Source organism: Hylobates moloch, unplaced genomic scaffold (genome assembly GCF_009828535.3).
Source record: "Hylobates moloch isolate HMO894 unplaced genomic scaffold, HMol_V3 SCAFFOLD_3, whole genome shotgun sequence".
Taxonomy (NCBI): Eukaryota; Metazoa; Chordata; class Mammalia; order Primates; family Hylobatidae; genus Hylobates; species Hylobates moloch.
Genome location: NW_026652278.1, coordinates 95,025,635 through 95,041,060, shown reverse-complemented (window position 1 = coordinate 95,041,060; position 15,426 = coordinate 95,025,635). Strand labels below are relative to the sequence as shown.

At 44.0% G+C, this 15,426-nt stretch overlaps 1 protein-coding gene across 1 annotated transcript in view; it reads left to right on the top strand.

The window, feature by feature from the left end:
- LOC116480954 (supervillin-like) overlaps positions 1 to 15,426 on the top strand; it is a 52,884-nt gene that overhangs the window by 6,027 nt on the left and 31,431 nt on the right. The window contains 2 exon segments of the mRNA XM_058437027.1: positions 8,617 to 8,743; positions 12,631 to 12,678. Of these exon segments, the coding sequence (XP_058293010.1) occupies positions 8,617 to 8,743; positions 12,631 to 12,678 (175 nt within the window).

Sequence of the window (15,426 nt, the reverse complement as noted above, 5' to 3'; positions counted from 1 at the left end):
AGAAAATGATCTGGGTGATGGGCAAAGAGATGAAATCACACATTCAGCTTCTAATGGGGCTGTGCTGTTGTCCTGGAGTAATTCTAGGAAGCTGAGGTGTTTGAGAGTGAACTGCCTTTGCTCGTGAGCCTGGTTTGGTAATGAGCCTGGTTTGGACAGGGCTGGTTCCAGACTCAGATGAGAAAACAAACAGAAACAGACTTCTGCTTTATTTATTTGCTTCCACTGTCCCAATGTCTTTTACAATATTAAATTCTTGGACTATCTAGTGACAGGAGCTGAGATCTTGGCTCTTCCCCTGTTAGATACACAGAGTTCATACTGAATGCACAAACCACTTGTGACTTTGTGTAAAATATGTGTAGAGGGAGTGAAGATAAATTTATATACAGGGCATACATCTTTGGGCTTGGAATCCAAGTTTTGTTTCCTTTACAGATTGTAAAATGGATGAATTTTCTGAACTGCATTTAGAAATTGTATGTAATAGCTTGAAAGATTGCATTTCAGCATCAAATAACACAGTAGCCTAATTTCTTTCAAAAGAATGACGTAGGGTGCAGAGGAATATATTTAAATGAGACAGAGAGAATCGGAAGTAAATTACCTTAGGGATGTGTTTTCCTTGTGAACATTTAACCACAGTTGAATTAAGCACCAAAAGATACAATAGTGGGAATAAATTCAGGGTTTGATGGCAGAATAGGGTGACTAAATAAAAATGTACTGTACTCAGGTGATGGACAACCTGAATACCCTGAATGGGTCTCTGTGCATTGTATATGTGTAACAAAATTTCTCGTGTACCACATAAATTTGTACAAAAAGGAAAAAGTCTTCAGTAGGAAAAAAACATGATGGAATAATGATAGGAAAACTGGGTGAAGAAAAGTCGTGTCAACTCCATATTAGGAGAACCATTTCCCACACCTGTTCCCACAGTTCTGCCAGCCTTGACCCTTCCTTACACCTGCCACCATACAGAAGTCTGCATGCTTTTTTAGGCACTGACCATGCGTATTTTTCTAGATACATTTCAAACTGCCTAAGACTATACCAAACCACAACGAAAAGTCTTTTTTTTTTCTTTTACTTTTCTTTTTTTTTTTAGACAGTCTCCCTCTGTCCCTCTGTTGCCCAGACTGGTGTGTAGTGGTGTAATCATAGCTCACTGCGGCCTCTAACTCCTAGGCTCAAGTGATCCTCTTGCCTCTGCCTCCACAGTAGCTGGGACAATAGGTGTGCACCATCATGCCTGGCCGATAAAACAAACAAACAAACAAACAAAAAACTCTTTCTAGAGATGAGGGTCTCACTATGTTGCCAAGGCTAGTCTTGAATTTCTGGTCTCAAATAATCCTCTCACCTCCGCCTTCCAAAGTATAGAGATTACAGACATGCACCACCACACCTGGCCCTTCTTTCTAGTGTTAAGCCAAGCTTCTTGAACATTATTTATAAAATAATAGATGCCATATTTTTCAACTGACAAATGAAGAAGATTGTTAAACCTGATTTATTCTCTCCTTTACTTACTTGAGATTCATGATAAGTTAGACCCGGCAGGCTGAGGGGCATAGGGAAGGGGCAGAGGGGTCAGTGCAGTGAGGAAAAGGAGGTCTTCAATCGGGGAAGCAGCTGGGCCTATTGAGGCTTGAAGTTCTCCTCCACGAAAACGGGGCTCAAAGAGAGTTTCATCCCAGAAACCCAAATATTGATAACTGGTTAGGTGAGGAAGAAGAGAAATCATTTAAGGAAATTAACAATAAATATCACTTATACACAAGTTCTGATGTTTTACACATGAGAAAATATCCCTGGGGTATTCCCCAGTGGGAAATACTAATATTATTACCCCTTCTTTCAAAGGCTTTTAAAGGAGCCTTCCCATCTTTGGGAATATTCTGTCCATTGAAACTTAGGACTTTTGATGAAGAAGTCCTGTGTCTATCCACTAAGCAATAATTCCTGATTTACTTGCCTGTTTTTTGGTAAATTTTAGTTATCTGTATTTTTCTGAAAGTTTTAATCCTACTATAAAATTCTCATTTTTAAAACCGAGATACTGGAAAGACGTAGCTTCTTATCTTGGGCTTTGTGGACATCTAAGGCATTCAAGGATGGCTGTAAAGTTTCTGTGAATGGCCCAGAAGTGTATTCAGAATTGAATGCGTGAGCACGCACACCTGGTGGCTAGCAGAAGCCATAACTTATGGTCTCCAAGAGATCCCTGAGCCCAGTCTGTTCAGAATCATGATAGAAAGGAATGCTTGATTGATACTCAGCTGTTCAGTTTGTTAAAATACATTTAAGAAAGGACAAGGGACAGCTTATTTAGCAGCTATGTTTGTAATAAATTACAGTAATGCAAAATACATTGCCAGTGATCTTTTCCCCCTTACCTTGACAGTACTTTTATTTGTACTTTGCTGGAAATAACTAAACTACATATTTTATTTATATTTATTTATTTATTTTTTGAGATAGAGTTTCGCTCTTGTTGCCCAGGCTGGAGTGCAATGGCACACAGCCTTGGCTCACTGCAACCTCCGCCTCTTGGGTTCAAGTGATTCTCCTGCCTCAGCCTCCCAAGTAGCTGGGATTACAGGCATGTACCACCACGTCCAGCTAATTTTTGTATTTTTAGTAGAGACAGGGTTTCACCATGTTGGCTAGGCTGGTCTGGAACTCCTGACCTCAGGTGATCCACCCGTCCCAGCCTCCCAAAGTGCTGTAATGACAGGCATGAGCCACCACACCCAGCCTAAACCACAGATTTTTACAATTTATCTGTGATAGCTTTTTCCTAAATGAGACTTTAATCTCTCCCTTTTGTGAAAATGAAATAATGACGCTTAAACTATTTAAAATAAGAATGTTATTCCTACATTTATTTGGGCTTTACTTTTCTTTCTTGAGAAAGAAATATATAAAATCATAGGACTTCCAAACTTTGTTCTAACCACCTCTGACTGCCTCATTTTACTAAAGGAGGGATTCGGCTCCGGTAGCTTCCAAGGCCACATAATGAGTAGAACTGACCCAGGGGCCACATCTCCAACTCTCTCCTGGTCCATGGCAAGACTGCGGTGTGCTCAGATTAGTGTTAGAGCAGCCAACCCCGTGTGCTCTAACCAGGAGAATACGGTAAAAGGAAAGAAATTCCAGCTAGACAGCAGCGTTAGAAAGACACACCCTCTTTCTTCATGAATTTTCTCAGTTCACATGCTCTTAACATGGTTTATTTCAAATTACACATCCACATTCACATTTCAGAGTCTCAGAAATAGAGCCTGGAATTTACAGATTTCCTTCATCGTTTTTTATAAATGGCTGTCCCCACTAAGGAGGGCAGGTCTATCTTCTTCAGCCTTGTTGCGTCAGTCTCTCCCCTGTCCAGGGCCTGACTATATTGAAAGCTCCATGCTCAGTGCTACCCAGCGTCACAGACTGCCTTCCGCATTTTGCACATGATACCTCATTTGATGTTGAAGACAGCCTTCAGAAGAAAGCAATGTTATCCCCGCTTGTAGACAAAAAGTGGAGAAATTAAGAAATTATAGGAAACCCTCCACACCCTCCTTTTTTAAAAAATGTTTGCTGCTCAAGAAAATATACCAAAAAGTTATTTTTCTGTTTTCATCTTTTCTGACATTGTGAATGTCAAATTTGAACCATAACCAGCATGAAACATAGGATGCAACTGACTTTTCCCACTGGATTAGTAAAATCGTTGTTTTATAACTGTCTAAATTATTTGTGTTTAAATTATCCCTGTTTGGGAACTTCTTTGAGAAATATTGTGAATTAAATAATTCTTACGTTATTTAGGGATGAAATTGCTTAAAGAGTACATTAGGCCTTTAGAAATCTTGTTTCCACAATGTCAGAAACAGTGGCATCTGAGCTTTCATATTTGGCAAAGAAGAATATTGGAAAAGAATAAAAGAGCCATTGTTTCACTTTGGGAAGTTGGTGGCGTGTAAGCACTTGGTGGAACTCCCTGAACTGTTGCAGAATCCACCTCACGCCTCTGTGGAGTTCTGCCCTAGAGGGACCGACTGGAGGCTCCTGTGTTTCCTGCCTGCCGGCCCCCGCCCCAACCATCCACCCTTCTGTATCCCACCCAGCCAGAGGCTGTCTCGCTGTCTCCACAAACTCCAGGTTCTTACCTTGTAGCTGGGAGATATCAGCCACTAGAGGTCCCCAGATTTATGTGGGAATAAGAATAGAGATGCGAGGCCGGGCGCGGTGGCTCACGCTTGTAATCCCAGCACTTTGGGAGGCCGAGGCGGGCGGATCACGAGGTCAGGAGATCGTAGACCACGGTGAAACCCCGTCTCTACTAAAAATACAAAAAAATTAGCCGGGCGTGGTGGCGGGCGCCTGTAGTCCCAGCTACTCGGAGAGGCTGAGGCAGGAGAATGGCGTGAACCCGGGAGGCGGAGCTTGCAGTGAGCCGAGATCGCGCCACTGCACTCCAGCCTGGGTGATAGAGCGAGACTCCGTCTCAAAAAAAAAAAAAAAAAAAAAAAAGAATAGAGATGCGATTCCCCTTTGCTCTCTTTCTTTTCTTTTCTTTTCTCTCTTCTTTTTCTAGGCAGAGTCTTGTTCTGTTACCCAGACTGGAGTGCAGTGGTGTGATCATAGCTCGCTGCAGCCTCAGCCTCCTGGGACTCAAATGACCCTCCCGCTTCAGCCTCCCAAGTAGCTGGGACTACATGCACACACCACCATGCTCAGCTGATTTCTTGTTTTTATTTTTTTGTAAAGACAGAGTTTTGCTCTGTGGCCCAGGCTGGTCTCCACCTCCTGGCCTCAAGCGATCCTCCCATCTCAGCCTCCCAAGGTGCTGGGATTACAGGTGTGAGCCACCACACCCAGCCCTCCTTTTCTGATGTTTGATTTGTCTCCCACTTAAAAGACACTTTAGTTTGTTCATGTCTCCAATTTGTGAACCAGCCAAGACTAAGATCTAATATAAGTACTTATGTGTGCTGTTCAGTCCTATCTGAGATCTATGGGCTGCCTGCAATTCTCTAAAATGAAGGGAAAATTCTAAACAAGAAGGAGAGAAAACACACCTTATTTAATATTAGGGGCACATGGTTGTCGTGTCTCCTGTTTGACCCAGCCCTGACGGCTCTGAGCCTGAAGTCCTTGTTCTTACCAAGCAGGGCTCTCAGGCCAGCATTCCCTGCTGGAATAGTGTGGGTTATGGAAGAGGAGGTGCTGTTTCCCCGGGTGTCCTGGCAGGCACCTGTCATGGTGGCCCTGGGCCAGGAGTTGGGTGAGCTGGCCGGTGTCGTGTCTCTCCCTGGGTTCACACAGCCTAGGCCAAGCTGCTGCCCAGGCTCCCGGCATCACAGTCCTGCAAACAGCACTTCGGCTTGGCAGTTGTTAGAAGCGCTGACAGTTGTTTGAATTGCACCAGCAGGAATTTATGTCCTGCGTCGACCCAGACATCAGCTCCTCGACCCTCTCAGAGCGTGGCGGTCTGCGGTGAGCCGGAGGGCTGTGAGCTCACAGGAGGAAGGAACACATTTGGGAAGATCTCCCTCCCTCCTCAGCGTGGTGGACACCAACAAGGAAATCTAAAGGGACAGGAAGAACACACTCAAGTTTTAATGCGTGTTATTTTCGAGTTATTCATCATGTGCTCCGTAGGCTGGAGGCGAGGGCTGGCTCCAAGTGCCAGGTGGGCTCCATGGAAGCACAGTTTCTTCCAGATTATTCTGGTTACTCTGTAGCCTTCGGAAGTCCCTAAAGGTAACCCTGCCAGCACATGTAGAAGCAAAATTTCAGGGTTTTGGAATGGAGGAATTCTCTGGAGGCCATCCCATGGTGGGAAAAACTTTATAAGAAAGCCAGAATCCTATGCCATTCCTAAAACGGTGTGGCAAAAATGTGTCTGGTCAACTAATGTTCTACCGCAGTGAAACAAGCTACGCACAGGCAGGCAAGGGCTGCAGTCACGTCTCTCTGCCCACTAACATCCAGTGTGACCTCAGTTGGTGGAATTCTTGACCCGGATGTACCCACATTCCTTGTCTGTCAGAATGAGAATAGCAATTCCCAGTGTCTTAGGGGTCGCCGTGCAGATCAGCAGAGTATAAGATGGATGAGGCGGTGATCTCAGATGCCACAGCTTGTGTTTTTCTAAGTCAGTTTTAGATGCCACAAAGCAACCACCAGGGAAACTTTCCGACGACATAGGTGCTGGTGTCCTTGCCCCAGACTTTTGAGAGCTTCTTTTTGAGAAGGTCTTCAAAGACCGGAGCTCATGACTTTTAATGAACTCAACTCAGGAAGATGAATTTGATCTTTTAAAAATTCATCATTTGGATCCAATCTGATTAACAAGGTGGATGTTCAGGAGGAGTAGCTGCTGGCCTGGGTCGAAGGTGAAGTGAGAGAAGCTGGTTCTGAGGCCAGTTTGCAGGGAGACTACCAGTGAGATGAGTGCCTGGCTCCATAAGATGATGAACTGGAAGGACTTCTCATTTGGGTATTAAAGTGCTGGCATGCTTACTTTTTGAAAGTCTCATTTATTAACGCTTTGAAAGCTCAAATACAGCATGCAAATATGAATTTTTTTTTAATGATTTCATTTTGTGAGATTATTTTATTAGAATAAAACTGACTTATTCAAAATAATTGGAGAAAAGTGAATCATAGTCATTATATAGTATGAAACGATGCAGATTAAAACTCTTGAAGGAATTTAGACTTCGTGTCCAAGCCCACGAACCAGCTTTTGTAGCATGCAGGGTGTTGTTAAACATTTGAGAATTACAGGAGTTAGGACTAAATGAGACCTTGACCCAAAGGGATCTGCATAAGATTGATAAGACAGCCTTATCCCAGTTCTAGAGAATGAGCACTTGAGATCTTATCTGCTGTCACTTAGCAGAAAGAGGAAAACAGAAAGGAAGTGCGGAGAAGGAAGAGATTGAGGAAGGGGACAGGTCCAGAGTTCGAAGCTCCTGCCTCCTTTGGGGGATTCCTTTCTTCACGGCTTACTTCCCATTATTTGACTGAGTGAATAGATAAGTACAAGGTGTAATTGTGTACACATATGTAGATGTCATTGGATTCTTAAATACAACAAAATTTGTTTTCTTATTAACTTAACAAAACATTTATCATAGGATATATGTCATCCCATCTCTAAAACAAATATTTAATGGGAATCGGGAAGCTTGCGAGAAGGGCTGTTAGAGATCATCTGGTCCAGTTCCTGATGTGATAGATACGGGAGGGAGAACTGAGGTACTCAAAGGGAGTTAGTGGCCAAATTGGGACCAAAGCTGATGTGCTGCTTAAAAATACACTGTTGTCTAGGCACGGTGTCTCATGCCTGTAATCCCAGCACTTTGGGAGGCTGAGGCAGGGGGATCGCTTGAGGCCAGGAGTTTGAAGCCAGCCTAGGCCACAGAGCAAGACCTTGTCTCTACCAAATAAGAGATTTAAAAATTAACCAAGCATAGTGATGCACACCTGTCATCCTAGCTACCTGGGAGGCCGAGGTGGGAGAGTCACTTGAGCCCAGGAATTTGAGGCTGCAGTGAGCCATGATTATGCGGCTGCACTCCAGCCTTGGTGACAAAGTAAGACCCTGCCTCTAAAACAAATTTGTAAAAATGAAAAATACGTCATTTATGGATTATGCATTAGTGATGTTGAGAAGACCTAGCCCATCAGATTCAGCACAGAGGGAAAGGGATCTAGTTATTTGGCTTTTTCCCTACTCTTTAAATTGTTTGAACAGCAGCTCAAATGAGTTTAATGATCATCACCTTTTTTGTTTTACCTGTTACCTTTCCCATGTTTGTTTGTCCAATGCAAATGCTTAAGATTTCTTCATTCATGGCAATACAGTTAGCTGAAACAGCCTCATGTTTGTGAAAAATAACATAAAGTGGGTTAGGTAACAACCTCAGTTAATTAGATTCTTTTTTTGTATATGTCTTTCCTGTGAGGAAAGTTGAAGTGATTTTTTTAAAAAATGAGTTGGTAGAAAATAGTTTCTGTTTAAAGAAGACAGATTAGAAAAACCAAATTCATTTGTAGGAAAAGAACAAGGCTTAGAATACCTGAGAAGAAACAGTCATAAACATCAAATTTTACCTGTAATTGAAAGGGATGATATTAAGAGACTGTTAGTGCCTCATGGCTTTATGTTTTTAAGCCCACGGCTGCATTCTTTTCTGCAAGTAGGAGCTACGATACAGCTTTTGTCCTTTCGTGTTATTTCACCAAGTGACCAGAAGGCGTCGCTAGAAGACATTTTTTCTCTGAGGACGGTTCTCTTGCTCTCAGCCCAAGGGCAAGGAAAAACTTCCTTGGCTGGGAAGATGGTGCATCTTTTATTTAGCAAGTCACATTTCGGATCTGTGTTTCAATCAACTGTAAAATCTTCGGGGCCATCTTAGAAAAGGGACTTTATTATTTTTCCAGACATGCTGTCTTCCGAATAAATGAAATTCAAAATGTTAAAATGAGGTGGCTGTGGTCATGTCTTGGCCAAAGCCTTCTCACATACCTAGATTATGGTTCCATTACAAGGAAGAGTTTGGTGCTGAACTCTTTGTGGCTGGCATGTTTTCCTCCTAGACTGGCACTGTTGAAGAAAAGCGGGGAGGAAGATTGGAGAAACAGACTCAGCAGGAGGCAGGAGGGCAGCAAGGCGCCGGCCAGCAGCCTGCACACCCAGGAAGCAGGGCGGTCCCTCATCAAGAAGGTAATGTTCCCCGTGTTAGGAAAAGCCTTCAGACTAACATCACTCTTGGAAGTGCATCAAAGAGACAAGCATGTGCCACCTAATTCCTACTCTGTGTAGCATTTGTGCATTTTTGCCCTTAGGGTACACACTGAGAGCCTGTCACAGAGCAGCTAAAATTGGGCAGAAGGCTGTGCCTGGAGATGTTTTAGAACCAAGATCAGCAACACACACACACTGTGTCAGCAAGCAAGTGCCTGAATTTTAAAGTGTGGACTTTTTCTTCAGTTTAAAAACTTTCTTAAATGAAGTCTGGCTTTAGAATGTTATTAAAACCTTTATAATGAAAAAAAAATTGAACATCTTTAAGTTGCATATAAAATATGGACTTGATTTTCCTATGTAGATATTTTAAACTTAAGTATAAAAAGTAAAGACTTATTTGTGGTTAATGAGTATTTAGTTCACCATTTAAGCGTGTTTCATGAGTAGCTATGCCTTTTATTGAGAATGTACAGTAATGTATGTTATAAGTTGAAACAAAATTAGGTAATGCATGGTGATCAATACTAGTAAGCATTTCATATGCAAAAGTATTGATGAATTGTTAAATCACAGATGTGATGGTGACCAGCTTTTGACCAGGTAGTGCACACTTTCGAAACTGATGGTGACTTACTTGCTGGCTGGCCCTACAATTGCAAATGCACTTTCTGGCTGGAGGCGAAATGATGCACCAGTGATGCACTCCCTGGTCACTTTCTAGGATCAGAAATCTTCAAGTAGAAAAGAAAAAGAATGCTTTCAACCAGGTGATCCCCAGGCCCCTTCTAGCTCTAAAATAAGTTAAGCATCTGTGAAAGGGAGAGATGATGAGTGTGACTTTCATACATTAAGAAACTTACATAAAAATGAGATGTGCACATAGAAGTGTGAGTCAGGAGTTCTGACACTATTTCCTCTGATACTTCTGTGTCTTCTTAGGTTACACTGGAATGGCAATTTGAATTCTCTTCTTTGAGACATACATGGTGTTAAAGATAATATAACTAAAGACATTTAACCCTCAGCCATTTGTAAAATTCTCAAATATAACTAGATATTGAGAAAGTATACGCATGCGCATATTTTTCACACACTGTGTGAAATTCAGATTTCAAAAATGAGATCCTGAAGTGAAAGAAAATCCATCTGTCAAATAATGTGTCCCCGCTACCTGCAAACTTTATTTAAAAGAATCTTGAAATCTTTGCTTCAAAAACAACTTTAACACATTCCTCATTAGCAAACCTGCCATGTCCTGGCGCCAAGCAGCGCCTGGCCCCTTGTCCATCATTTTGGAAGGTGCAGAGACTCCCTGGCCCATCAGGAACTGGGAGTCCCAGAGAGCCGGTGGAAATTTAAATGAAGCCAAAAAGCGCGAAGCAGGAGAGGTTCCTGGTGAATAGTGAAATAGGCGCGCTACCCCCTTAGAAGAACGGAGGATCACCTTAGGTGTGGAAGCCAGAAGGCTTTGAGTGGAGGATGAGATCGGAACTGCGTGAACGCGGGCTAAGGTTTTTAGAAGGCAAGAGAGGCCAGTTGACGCAGTTGCCCCTGGGGTCGAAAACCCAGTGACCTAAAGCCCCAGGGCTTCCAAGCAGGCTGGGGCTGGAATGGGAAATGCTGCCTCTGGGCGCGTAGAGGCTGCTGTTTCTGCAGACACTGAACTCTCCCACTCTTCTCAGTGGCCTGCTTCCCTTTGGCTGGAGACAATAAGCTCTTTGATGTTAAAATAAGCGAATCTATTTTAGGCCTTTGTAGCCCACATTGGGCAATCTCAGGTTCTGTTGAGGTCAGGTGTTTCTCAGATGGCCTCTGACAACCCCTCAGTTCATTCCTTCCCGAGGGCTGGCACTGTTTTCAGTCACCTGCTGGCTGTGCTCAGATGTGGTGGGTGAGGCGCCTTAAACCTGGTCTGTCTTAAGGGATTCCCCAAATAGCTGAGGAGGCTTGACATGCCCACTGCTTGCGGGGTGTCTGAATGCTGCCTTGGAGAAGGACAGACAGTCATGACACATGGGGCCTGAACAGGGGCGCTTGCTGCACGGAATAGCTCTAGCCTTGCTGATGGAGAGGTACCCTGGAGAGCAGGTGCCGGAACCTTCCATCTTTAGCACCAAGGGCAGAAAGGAGCTGGCGTTATGGTCAGCTCATCACGCCCTTCACGGTTCCTGCGTTCCCTTTGTGTGCTGAGAGCCTGCTGCCGTGAGTGTGCAGTCTGTGGAAATGTAGAAGAGACAGGAAAGAGAGGGGACTCTAGAAGTTCCTCCCACTGCCCCTATGAAAATACATGCATCATGGAAGTCAGCACCGTCCTATACAAATAGAATGTGTGCCACATAGGTCATTTTGAAATTTTCTCGGAGTCACATTTAAAAATACATTAAAGGATGCCTTGAAAAATCTATAACTGTTTTGTCTCTTGTCAATGGATTGGTCCCAAAAGAAAAACATATTTGAGGTGCTCTAGCCAGCATCTCATTTTTTTTTTTTTTTGAGGCCGAGTCTCGCTCTGTCTCCCAGGCTGGAGTGCAATGGCGCAGCCTTGGCTCACTGCAACGTCTGCCTCCCTGGTTCAAGCAATTCTCCTGCTTCAGCCTCCTGAGTACCTGGGACTACAGTGGCCCGCCACCATGCTCGGCTAATTTTTTTTTAATTTTTAGTAGAGACGGGGTTTCACCATGTTGACCAGGATGGTCTCGATCTCCTGACCTCCTGATCCACCCGCCTTGGCCTCCCAAAGTGCTGGGATTACAGGCATGAGCCACCGTGCCTGGCCCATTTTGGGTCTTTTATATTAAGATTTATATTGGGGCTGGGTGCAGTGGCTTATGCCTATAATCCCAGTACTGTGGGGAGCCAAGGTGGGAAGACTGCTTGAGCCCAGGAGTTTAAGACCATCCTGGGCAACACGGTGAAACCCGGTCTGTATCAAAAAATACAAAAAGTTGCCAGGTGTGGTGGTGCACGCCTATAATCCCAGCTACTCGGGAGGCTGAAGTGGGAGGATTGCTTGAGTCTGGGAGGTGGAGGCTGCAGTGAGCCATGATCATACCAGTGTACTCCAGCCTGGGCAACAAAGCAAGAAAGAAAGAAAGAAAGGGGAGGGAAGGGGAGGGGAGAAGAGTGAGGGGAGGGGAGGGAAGGGGAGGGAAGGGAAGGCCAGAGTAACTCATTTCACCAGAGAGAGAAAAATGAAATGAAGCAAAGTTTCAAAGAAGTGGTTTGGCAGGATTCTCTGTTACAACTAACTTTTGGTTATGTATTTATTTTCACCAAATAGTTATTTTCAATTCCAACCCCATTTCAGCTTATTTGGCATTAAGATATACATGGTGACCACCCCCCCAACTTTTGTGAAGATAGTCATCCAGCGAATCAGACCTTTTCGAAGAAGCAAAAACCCTTCATAGACTTGGCCATTAAAACCCCGTGTCTGTTTCTGAGTTCCAGAGGGAACTGGTTATCCTGCTGTGCTCCAGCAGCCGTGAGGTCAGTGTATCCAGCTCAGATCCATGACAGCCCCAGAACAAGTGCCTGAAATTTCAAGAAAGGCAAATCTGCACATTTATATTCTCAGTGTCTGCTGCCATTGAAATTCCAGATTGTAATTCAGGAGAATGAAGTCACTTTAAAGTGCGAGGATGGGAGGGAGAGAAAGGCTGATGGAATGCCCTCTAAACTCCATATGATCATTCTGCGGTCAGGGAATGAGTTGGCCTGAGGTTCACATCACCCTATTGTGTGAGCACGTGCATGCTGCTGTTTGAACCCAGGCACGAAATACTTGAAGGTGATTGCGATGCCCTGATGAGGCTCTTCTCTTCCAATACTCTGTCATGTTCCCTGTTTGTTTTAACCTGTAGGAAGAAGGAGGAGTTGAGGATGATAGTGCCATTTCTAATCTGCTTTGGGTAAGCCTGACTCTAACACAGGTGTCCTCTCGATGGTGGCCAGAATTACACTTTGTGTGGGTGATTCTGATCCTGGGTGGTCCCTTCGTGCGCCCGCCCTGGTGCTTTTCTTATCTCCAGACCAGACACAGCCTTTGTCCGGAGTGGAGACCTGAGCCCGTGCCCTTAAACTATTTTTTTTAATAATGTAATGAAAATACTTTAAAGAAGATGATATTTTCTGTTAAATGTTAAAACTGTCAATGAAAGTCATGGTTCCTCTCTCTGTAACTGACAATCTTCCATAAATTAACTCATTTAATTACTGCACAAAGCTGACTCGGGTATATTTACCGCGCTTGTGTGGATTTACTTTAGCATTAGCATTCAAGGGAAGACTCTCTTGAAAAGAGAACTGAAATTGCAATGAGTAAATTAACATCCTGTTAGAAAAATCATTGTTTTGTCTCTCCCTCCCCCACGTTCCTGCCCTGCCCCGCTCTGATAAATCTTCTCTTTTCACCTTAAACCCTCTTGCTTTGCTCTGTAGGAACCCGTATATGCTTCTACTTATTCTCCTGCTATTCCTGCTGCCCATGAATACCTGTCTTTTGTGTCGATTAATCGGGTGAGGAAAAGCCGCTTATCTTAAGCCTCACTGCAATTTCTGAGCCGCAGGGGAAGAACTTCTGTTTAATTTGGGGAAATAATTTCTTTGCTACATTTCACTGTGAAAGAGGACTGTGTGTGTTTCAGTACGATTGTGTGGGTGTCCATGAGTGTGTGTATCTATAAGAGAACGTCTGTGTGTACCATTGGCAGTGTGTGTTTGTGAAAGTGTATCTATGAGAGTATGTGTCTGAATGAGTGTGTGTCTATGAAAGTGTGTGTGTATCTATGAGTGTGTTTCTGAGTGTGTCTGTGAGAGAGTGTGTCTGTATGAGTGTGTCTGTGTCTATGAGAGTGTGTGTGTCCATGAGATTGTGTGTGTATCTATGAGTGTGTGTGCTGTGTGTGACTACGAGAGTGTGTGTGAGTGTGTGTGTCTATGAGACTGTGTGTGTGTGTGTCTTTAAGTGTGTGCATATGTGTGTGTTTAATTGGTTCTTCATATATTTAGGGTCAGTCACACACACACTGATCTTTGGCTCAGATTTTCAGGTGGACTTGATGGTATTAATTCACCTCATAGTCAGGAAACTGATTTAAGAGGAGAGTGTCCCCTCTCACCCTCCACGCTTGGATCCTGAGTCAGGAGCCCAGGAGACGCGGCCGCGTTCTTCGCTCCAGCTCAGTGAGGACGTTGTCCTGCTCAGTTCATAGAGGAGGAGGATATGGTGGAGGTGGTTTGGGGTGTGGAGGGGCAGGGAGGAAGATTCAGCGAGGGGAGGCCCCTCCAGTGGCCCTATTAAAGAATCAGGAGGAGCTGGTTCCAATGGCCCTATTAAAGCAAGAGACCAGCAGTTGTTGAATGAGCGGCTCAGGGTTTCACATGCGAAGCTGACAGAGAAGGTGTCTGGGGTCCTCCTCGCCTCTTCACAAATGGAAACTCCCCACTTCTTCTCCCTGGGGCGGCCTTTCCCGCACTCTCCTGGTTCCTTTCCCCGAAGCTGGAAATGCTGGTTGTAAGAGCCCAGGCCCCGCGTACCCAGCCAGTGTCCACCCCAAGAAAGGGGCTGAAATGTGGAGCAAACTTCCTGCCCCATCACGAACGGGGGAAGTGAGCTTGTGTTTCTTTGAAATAAGTCAATATTAAACTTTAAAGGAAAAGATTTATTACTGAAGTCTTTAAGTGTATACAGTCGGCCCTTCCTCTCTTCTGGTTCCGCATCCAAGGATTCAACCAACTAGGGATGCTTGGGAATAAAACCAATAAAAAAGAACAAAACGACAATTAAAAAATTAAAAACCAATATAGTAGAACAACTATTTACATAGCATTTACCTTGTATTAGGTATTATAAGTCATCATGAAATGATTTAAAGTGCACGGGGGGCATGTGCACAGGCTGTGTGCAAATCCTACACCATTTTATATCAGGGACTTGAGCATCTGTGGATTTTGGTATCTGTAGGAGGTCCTTGAACCAGTCCCCCGTAGACACTGAGGGACAACTAGATATATCTCTATATCTATATATGGATATATATGTGTGTATATATATATATGTGTGTGTATATATACATATATATCCATATATAGATATACATTTTTTTGAGACGGAATCTCGCTCTGTTGCCAGGCCGGATTCCAGTGGCGAGATCTCTGCTCACTGCAACCTCCACCTCCCGTGCTCAAGGGATTCTCCTGCCTCAGCCTCCCAAGTAGCTGGGACTACAGCCATGCACCACCATGCCCAGCTAATTTTTTGTATTTTTAGTAGAGACAGGGTTTCACCATGTTGGCGAGGATGGTCTTGATCTCTTGACCTTGTGATCTGCCGCCTCGGGCTCCCAAACAGTTGGGATTACAGGCGTGAGCCACTGTGCCCAGCCTGGATATATTTTTTAGAATGTATTTTTTTGGAGCAGTTGTAGGTTCACAGCAGAAAGTACGGAGTTCCTACATCATCCCTGCCCTCCCACACAGCCTCCCCAACTACCAACATCCCCCTCCAGAGCGGCACATTTGCTACCACTGATGAACTTACATTGACACATCATTATCCCCAGAGTTAATAGATTATGTTAAAATTTACTCTTGGTGTGGTCCATTCTCTCGGTTTTGACAAATACTTAATGACATATGTCCACCATTACACTATCATA